Source organism: Helianthus annuus, chromosome 12 (genome assembly GCF_002127325.2).
Source record: "Helianthus annuus cultivar XRQ/B chromosome 12, HanXRQr2.0-SUNRISE, whole genome shotgun sequence".
Classification (NCBI taxonomy): Eukaryota; Viridiplantae; Streptophyta; class Magnoliopsida; order Asterales; family Asteraceae; genus Helianthus; species Helianthus annuus.
In genome coordinates, this window is record NC_035444.2 from 38014880 (window position 1) to 38024689 (window position 9810).

Below are 9810 nucleotides of genomic sequence, written 5' to 3' on the forward strand. Positions count from 1 at the left end.
GCTTTAGATTCATTTACTCAAGGATATCAAGCAGGGGCGTAGCTTTCAAGGGGCTGTGGGCGCCCGACCCCCCAAACTTTTCGCTCAGTAGTGTTATGTATGTACGTTTCGAGTAGAATTTTCTAGGTATATACGTTTTCGACCCCCGGTTTTATAAAAAAAATTTACTTACATAGAGTTTTTAGGTTCAGTGACATCCGACCCCCCGGTGGAAATTTTCAAGCTTCACCACTGATATCAAGTTAATGGTTCAGGGACTAACATTTAGAAATACAGTCGAGGGACTAAAGTTTTAAAACATATTGAATGATTACGAAAACATTGTTGAAGAAGCAAGAATAGAAGAAAAGGTTAATGGTGGGTGTCCAAGAATATATATTGTTGAAAACAAGCCGCTTTATCACCCCTTTATTAAAAAGGTGTGACTAATTTCAACCTTGTTTTGAAAATATGATTTACTACTTTTTAACGATTTTAAATAAAATTTATTAGTTATAAATCAGTTCCAAAATGATTATATTAATTGCATAATGTTTATTTATATAACTAAAGTTTTATATATAATAAACACAATAATAATGATAAAAACTGAGGGGGTTAGGGTACCTCATGGGTTGAAGGTTGCGGGTTCGTTGCAGCGCGGCAACACCGTCACTACCCCCTAGCCATGCATGGTTCGTTGCAACGTTACAAACCTTTGCTGGAACAGATATGAGGGTTGGGGTATTTAAGGTGTGTGTGATTGGTGGCTGGAGTAAAATAGTGGAGTCTATAGTTCTAGAGTATTTGTGGGTAAACGTCACCAATAGTTTGTGGTTCTATAATATTTGGGTGTAGAATTGACATGATAGCGTGAGATTAGTCAAGGCTAGAGTAGTACCTTTGGTGCCTTTGAGATTAGTCAATGTTTTGTGGTTCACATGCTAGTCTCAAATTAGTGATTGCATCATTGTGTTTATGTTAATAAATTGTTGCCTTTGGAAAGAAAATAACCAACATATATTCATTATAAAGTTAATAATAACCTCAAAAACAGCTTTAACTAGGAAAAAAAAAATACTTTACTATTACAAAATAAATATTGAACATAAAAGAAATCAAAATTCTATAATTAGGAAAAAAAAAACACCCAATCATTCTTCAGACACTTCCCCAGATGTGTACTATAACAACAGCCAAGGTGTACTTTACCATTCACTTCAGTTTCGCACGAAACTTACCGTGGGCCAGGGTGCGCACAACACCCTCACCCTTTTAAAACCCTGCATTGCTGTTCCATTCCCCCAACACCCTACCACTGTCAACGGCGGCGCGTAACCATGCTCCTCTCCGTCGTACTCGCCCTCTTTCTACCCTGCGCCGGCATGACCATCGTCTTCATTGCCTACATTTCTTTGCTATGCTATGCCGCCCGTTACCACCACCAAACCGATCCTCCGGTGAAACCCGCCACCCAAAATGGGTTATCTTCCGGTGAGCTTGAGAAGCTTCCGGTTGCCACCGGGAAAGATCTTGTGTTGGGGGTGGAATGTGCCGTGTGTCTAGACGATGTTGAACCCGAACAACTTGCGCGTATGTTTCCGGGGTGTAACCATGGGTTTCATCTACAATGCGCGGATATGTGGTTGTCGAAGAACCCAGTGTGCCCGGTTTGTCGGAATAAACTTGACGATAGTTTCTTTGTTTCTACCGAAACAAACCCGTGTTAAAAAAGTTATTACTAGAAAACTGTGTCGTTCCCACGTCAAAATTCGTTAGAAATGCGCAGGAAACAGTGTTTAGCGACAGTTTTCCAACAGAACTGATTTTGTCAGTGTCTTGTCGGTATTGTGTTGCTAAATCGGGGTTTTCTGCCATCTTGGTATTGTGTCAGAAATATTTAGGTATTTTTCCCTGGGACGTTTCGCCTTTCTAGCATTGAAAGGCGAAATTCCGATGGATGTAGAAATAGTAATTATGATTTGTTATTTGCTAAATTAGGGTATTATGCCGTATTGGTATCGTGTCAGAATGTTTAGGTATTCTTTCTTTCGGAATTTTCATTGGAAATTTCCGCTTTCTTGGTAGTGAAAGTTGAATTTGGATCGAATGTAAAAAAGTAGTGATTATAATTTGTTATTTGATTGATTATTCATATTGAAAATAAAGTTCGGTGTTGTTAATTTTTTTTTTCTGCTAATTAAATTTTGGTTTGAATGTCTTGATTTGATTGTGAATCATGAATATAAAAAACAGAGCATATACGGGAATACGTGAGATGAACGCGCCGCCGGGAGGAGTGGGGATTTGAATGAGGATAAAAGCGATTCTTGATGGTTAGTATATAGCTGTAACTTGGTGAGGAGTGAATGGTGGATCATGAGGTTACATTAACTTCTGAAAATATCTTAGCGTGACAATTAAAGAAATTTTATTATTTGATTTATTTTTGCGGAATATAAATGGTCCATTTGATTTATTTTTGGGAAATATAAATGGTCTAGATTTGATCAAATTTACTTTGGTATCAGTGAAAGTACTAGCGTAGGGTTGTGTAAAAAACCGAATTAACCGATAAAATCGAACCGTTAAAACCGAACTAAATCAAAAACAGGTGGGTCGATCAATTGTTTTTTGAAAACCAGAACTAAAGGATCAGTTTTGGTTTTCAATATTTTCATATTCGCTTTAATCAAATCGAACCAACATATAATAAAACTTTGCCACATTTGGACTTTTCATCATTTTTTCCATATATGATGCTTTCGGTTGAAAGTTTGTCAAATTTTATGGGTTATATCATATCGCTGTTGTGGGACATTTGTTTAAATTTATGAACTATCATGAGTGGAACTGAGCCGAGCCAGGGTAAGCTCGGGATCGGCTTGACTATAAACCGAGCGGGTTCGGCTCAGGTTTGAAACTAAGGTGAAAATCCAAGCTCTGGCTTGGCTTGGTTTTAAACCAAGCTAGCTCGGCTCGGCTCGGCTTGTTTTGCATTGATTTTAAAAAGAAAATTAAAACATGGCTTTCAAAATTCAGTAGACTAAAATATTATTCAATAGTTTAAAAGAATATATCTAAAGAAGCTCAACCTAATATATTATAAGACAAAATCAAGTATAACAACACAAAATGAGTTTAAAATTTCAATGAAATACAATATAAGTTCGTTAGTATGGTAATTAACCTTCGAATATGTCATAGATATCAAATTACACTACTAGATACATGTAAACAATAATCAGTTTCTTGAAATATATTATAATATATATTAAAAGTAAAATAATCCGAGCTAAGCTGATTCGAGTTACCAAGTGAGCCAAATTGAGCCAATTCGGCTTATTATGAGCCGAGCCGAGCTAGACTCACTTTTTAACTGAGCTGAGCCGACTCAGTTTCAAACCGAGCCATATCGAACGAGCTTTTTCTGAGCGACCTCTGAGACTCGAGCTTTTTGAACAGCCCTATTATTGAACTATATCATACTGTTTTCTTTGAATGTTGGATAAATAATTGGTACAAATATAATAGATTACTAGTTTTATTATATCGCGCATTGCAGCGAAACCGAGCAAAAATAACGTAAGACAAATGTGATTTGAAAATAAAACATGTTGTTTAGAAAATCAAACCATTAGAACGATTTAGCTTATCATCGTACCGTTTCATGATACCAAATAAATACTTTATTTTGAGTACAACTTCGTTTTTACCAAAACTTATAACGGAATGTCAAGGAAAGAAATCGAGCACAACTGCGTAATTAAGTTTTAAAAAAAAGTTATAAACGTAAATTATTAAAGAAGTATCAAATTAATAGATAAATTAATATATGTTAAAAAAAGAAAAAAAACAGTTATAAAAAAAGGTAAAGAAAATATATGTTTAAAAAAAGGAAAATATGTTATTAAAAGTAAATATAATAATAAACTATTATAATATATTAAAAACTATATATTATTATAAAAATAAAGTTACTATTCATCAGCACTCGTTAACTATATTTTAAAAAAAGAAAAATATGTTATTAAAAGTAAATATAATAGTAAACTATTATAATATATTAAAAAAACTATATATTATTATAAAAATATTTTAAAAAAGAAAAATATGTTATTAAAAGTAAATATAATAGTAAACTATTATAATATATTAAAAAAACTATATATTATTATAAAAATAAAGTTACTATTCATCAACCCTCGTTAACAATATATATAATATAATATGTATTTTTTTTTGCTATGTAACTAGGTCAACCCCCGTGTATTACACGCACTACTACAAAAAGAGGCATTTGCTATGAAATTTTGCTTCGGGAAAAAATGGTGGCAAATTTTGCTACGAGTTAGCTACGGACTAGCTACGAACACATTTTGCTACGAATTAGCTACGGATTAGTTACGAACTTCCGTCACAAATGAATTTCGTAGCAAAACTCATAGCAAATCCATAGCAAAATTGACAAAATTAATATAAACCATATAATGTAGCAAAGCCGGTAGCAAAATCCGTAGCAAAACCATGAAAATAAGTATTTAGAAATAAACTAAAAAAAGTAAAATAAAATTTGTAGCATAATCGATAGCAAAATTGTGAAAATAAATATAATAAAAAAAACTTAGTAAAATTGGTAGCAAAGTCCTTAGCTAAATCATAAAAATAAATATTTAAAAACCAACTAACTGAGGTTTAAAAAAACGGTAGCAAAATGGTAAGTAAATAGAGTCCGTAGAGAAATTGGTAGCAAAATCTAGAAAAATTCTTAAAAACTAACGTAGCAAAATCTGTAGCAAATCCATAGATAATTCATTGCAAAATAAGAAAAAAGAAAGTATTCAAAAAAATAATTTACTAATATTCATCGCAACATCCATAGTAAATACGTTGTGAAAAAAAATAAAATAAAATTAATTAATAATAGTGGTAGCAAAATCCATAGCAAAACTAACAAAATAAATATTCAAAACACAATAAAAAAGACCCGTAAGAAAATCTATATGCAACAATGAACAAAGAAATATTAAAAAATAATTAATAATTTACACAATAGAAAAATTAAAAGCAAAAATATTAATTACTTAAAAATAGTTAGAAATCAATTTTACACGAACTGATGTAAACATAAATAAATTTAATATAGATATCTCATACAAATAATACGTACTAAATTAAGTATAGGGATGAGCAAATAGTGCTGGGTACCGGTACTGAATATATTTGGTATCGACTTTTGACGTTTTTTGTACCGGTTTAGTATGGTACTGGTACTTATCGGTTTTACCACTCAAATACAAGTACCGTACCAGGTATTTTCGGTACCGGTGCCCATTCTTGGGATTTTCAGTACCAGATGACACCGAACTCATCCCTAGTTAAACATATTATATCATTCTGGTAATTTATTTCAATAACGTTTTCATATTATTTGCACTCATTTTATAAATATACAAAATCCATGGAGGGGAATAGTGCCAGGCAGCTGCCTGACACTTCTCCATTGACCCGAACAAATTATGATTTTACCCCAGCTTAGAATTAAGATTTGGACCCCAGTCAATATACAAAATCCATGGAGGGGAATAGCCAGGCAGCGCTGCCTGGCATTTCCCCGTTGGCCCGAACAAATTACGATTTTACCCTAGCTTAGAATTACGATTTGCCCCCAGTTCAAAATTCCAGTCTTACCATCGTTGAAGATTTTGACAAATTACGATTTTACCCCAATCAAAATTACGATTTTGCCCCAGTTCAAAATTACAATCTTGCCACCGTTGTAGCTTTTGACAAATTATGATTATACCAATGTCTTAAAATCCGGTTTTTATACCGTACCGGATTTGGCTCAAAACGGTTTAACCGAGTATATCGGGCGGTTCAACTGGGTGTACCAGGCGGTTTAACCGGTTTTGCCATATGGTTCAATCGGTACAACTGTCCGGTTTGAACCGGTTTTTAAAACATTGGATTATACCCCAGTTAAACTTACGATTTATCCCAGTTCAGAATTATAGTCTTTTCATCGGTTTCGTTTTTTTCTAGCAAAACTTTGATTGTGTTTTGTTTTAATTGGTAGAGAAATATTTGGCTGAGCGCCCCGCAACGCGGGCGGGGCAGAAACTAGTATACAACAAAGACCATGAGGGGGAACAATGCCAAGCAGCTGCCCGTCACTCCCACAATGGCCCGGACAAGTTACGATTTTACCCACAGTTTAAAATTACGATTTCCCCCCTTTTCAAAGTTATGATTTTGCCCCTAATTCTAATTTACATTCTTGGCACTCTTTTAGCTTTTGACAAATTGCGATTTTACTCCAGTTAAAAATTATGATTTTGCCCCAGTTCGAAATTACGGTCTTCCCATCGTTTTAGTTTTTTTTAGCAAAACTATGGTTGTGTTTTATTTTAATTGGTTGTACTCGCTCATTGTTTAACAAAGAGGCATTTTTTAAAAGTTAAATATATTTGGTATTATACATATATTATATTATACATTATACATATATTAAAATTATAATATAATGAATAGTAATTTTAATATTATAATAATATATAGTTTTTAATACTTTTATTATTTTTAATATTATAATTATAATTATTTTCTTTACCTTTTAACTTTAATCATTATACATATTAGTTAAGAAAATGATACAGTATCATAAATAATATTAATTGCAATATTAATTAGAACAATTTTCTTATTTATATATGTATTTTATTTTCTTATTTTAAACACTTGACAGTCGTTGTGCTACCACAAGAATAGAATTATCTGGTGTAACACACTGTGGGAGAAAAACCCGGGTGGGGTTCAAAATAGAGCCTAACACCTCTGCAAGAAGGCTAGGCTTTATCCATCATTGTCTAATATACCAAAGTGTCACAAATAGGGATTGGACTTGAGTCTCAATTGAAAAACCCAAAATTTCCTACCATAAGGCCACAAGTAATGGATATGGATATGGTATACTGCCCCTGGCCACATCACCACCGTTAACGCCCTGTAGTGCCCCCACCCCATCTCCTGCGCGCCAAGGGGGTGGGGGGGGGGAGGGGGGGGGCATCAAAGCTCCGCCAGACCAATAACGAGCGCTAAAAGGGTGTGCAGGTGGGGCCCGTGCTTTTCAACCAATCAAATAGTTTGCTTTTTTGTATTTTGTTTAATAGAGGGCTTTAAACCATTACATGTAAGTTAAAGAGAGACGCTTTAAAGCCCCTTATATGACTTTTGATAATTGACAAATGCGATGTTACCGCCTTAATGCACGCAAATTCTAGTTTAATAATAAAAAGAAAATAAAAAAAAACTTACAATCATTATTAAACTTAAAATATATTTCACTTTCACAAAATTAGAACAAAACTAAAAAAATTGAGTGGGTTTGTGATAAAAAAGTGAGTAATTTTATTGAAAGTGGTTAGTATTTTATGATTTTTTCCTTAGACTAATTCAGATTTTTTGGGTTTGCCACTTTGCCTTTCAGTTTTTTGTTTAACTGCCGAAATTTTAGAATTAAAAAAATGAAAAATTCAAAACTAACCGTTCAGATTGTTCCAAAAATTACGAACTGTCAAAGATCACAATCCGCATCATTAATATCCAGCCAATCACATCAATCCTCTACAGCCTATTTATACACATTCACTTAGTTACATCACCACCCATCTCTCCTTTACATTCTCACACACATTTTCAAATCCCCCCTTTCAGTTTCAATCAAACCAATGGCACCAAAGGCCGCAATCGGAAAAAAGCCAGTGGCAGAGAAAGCACCCGCAGAGAAAAAACCCAAGGCTGAGAAAAAGCATCCAAAGGAGTTGAAATTAGGTGTATGGTTTTTGTATAGTTTGGATTTTATTGTGTTATTTTTTTTATTCCAATTATCAGGGCAAATTAGGCGTATGGTTTTTATATAGTTTGGATTTTATTGTGTTATTTGAATAAGTTGGTATTTTAATTTGATTGGTTTGTATATTAAGTCATGTTGGTTTTTATATTTATTAAAGATTTGAGTATAATGATTGAGCGAAAAATAATGAAAAAAATAATAAAATTTTAAAATTTCTTACTATCAGTTGTTAAATCCTTAGCAAAAAAAAAAACCTTATAAATTTGTAGCTAAACCTTTCAAAATCTGTAGCTATATTCGTAACAAAAATCATAAAAAATTTGAAACAAAATTTTGCAATGGATTTGCACAATTATGTAGTCAAAATGTAGCTAAAATCCATAGCCAAACTCGTAGCAAAATCCGTAGCCAAACTCGTAGCAAGTTCGTAGTTCAATTTTATAGCAAAAACATTGCAAATTATCATAGCCAACCCATTCATAGCAAAACTACTCTGTAGCTAAAATTAACCATAGCTAAAAATTCGTAGCTAAAAACATCCGTAGCAAAAATTTTCCGTAGCTACATGTATCCGTAGCTAAAAACAACCGTAGCTAAAAACAATCGTAGCTAAAAGTTTCCGTAGCTAAAAACCTATAGCAAAATTTTGTAGCAACCTTCTTCATAGCAAATTCGTGGCTAAAATACCGACGTCATTTTTTGTAGCTAAATTCGTCGCAAACATAATTTCCGTAGCCGAAGTTCGTAGCAAACAAATTCGCGACGGGACTTGTAGCTACGAACCAAATCCGTAGCAAATTCGTAGCAAAAAGGGTGTTTGCTACGGATTTGCTACGACTTTGGCCGTAGCAAATACCTATTTCTGTAGTAGTGACGGGTTGCATAAATATAATTTTATATAATATATAATAAAAAGATATATTTAAAAAAAACTCGTATATTGCATGTATTGAATAAAACATAATGTCATATGTCAATACAAACAGTCATCAAGATTTATCTTTTAAAAATGAACATTGATGTACTATTTGCTTATTATAACATTTTACTTTGTTTATTTTATTTTGCATAAGATTTATCTTTTAAAAATGAACTTTAATGTAATATTTAGTTATTATAACATGTTACTTTGTTAAATATGTATTCTTAACTATTTTTTTGCTTAAACTTATTATTATTTAATATGATCATAATAAAAATAAGCGTGTATATTCTTATCTAATTTTTTTGTTTAAAATTATTATTATTATTATTATTTAATATGATAATAATAAAAACAAATGTTTATCCTTATCTAAATATATATTCTTATCTAATATTTTTGTTTAAAATTATTATTATTATTATTATTTAATATGAGAGATAAATAGGAAAATAAGGTGAGAAAGCATGAGGAAGTGACACATGTCCAAAAAAGATTTTTATTTATTAGTATAGAAAGATATATAGAGATGTATAATATTGTTTTGAGTTGTGTTTAGTTATGTCCAATTTCATGGTTAACTAACCCACTATACCCATCGAAACTGAAAACATCATAACCGATTGGTTATGGTTATAGTTTTAAGTCAAAATCGACTCAAACCGACCTATATACACCCCTATAGTTGGGTACGTTCGATGAATGGTTTTTAAAATAGAAACATAAAATTTTATGTTAGCTGTTAAAAAAGAAACATAAAGACGTTTCAGAATGATCTTTCATGTCTAAGCCATCATCTTCATTGTGGTTTGGTAATAACTGTTCGTCGCCATAGCTAGGAAAAAAAATAAAATCTAATTTTCCTTTTTATTTTTCTTACCATACAGATTAAAAAATGGAAATTATTATTTTTTTCTCTATCCAGATGACATTTAGTCGCTTTACAAGTTTTCCAGGAGCGCCATTGTTCCCTCCATCCCGCTAAAAACCTATATTAACTAAATTTAGTCGGGATAGGATATGAAAAACAAAAGTTTTTGAAACAGTTGTAGGG

General features: G+C 32.3%; 1 protein-coding gene across 1 annotated transcript; it reads left to right on the forward strand.

Moving 5' to 3' along the window:
* Positions 1-1194: 1194 nt before the first annotated feature.
* On the forward strand, positions 1195-2162 carry LOC110894680 (E3 ubiquitin-protein ligase ATL23). Its single transcript, XM_022141903.2, has one exon. The coding sequence runs from the start codon at positions 1320-1322 to the stop codon at positions 1707-1709; it is 390 nt and encodes a 129-aa protein (XP_021997595.1). The 5' UTR covers positions 1195-1319; the 3' UTR covers positions 1710-2162.
* The last annotated feature ends 7648 nt before the right edge of the window (positions 2163-9810 follow it).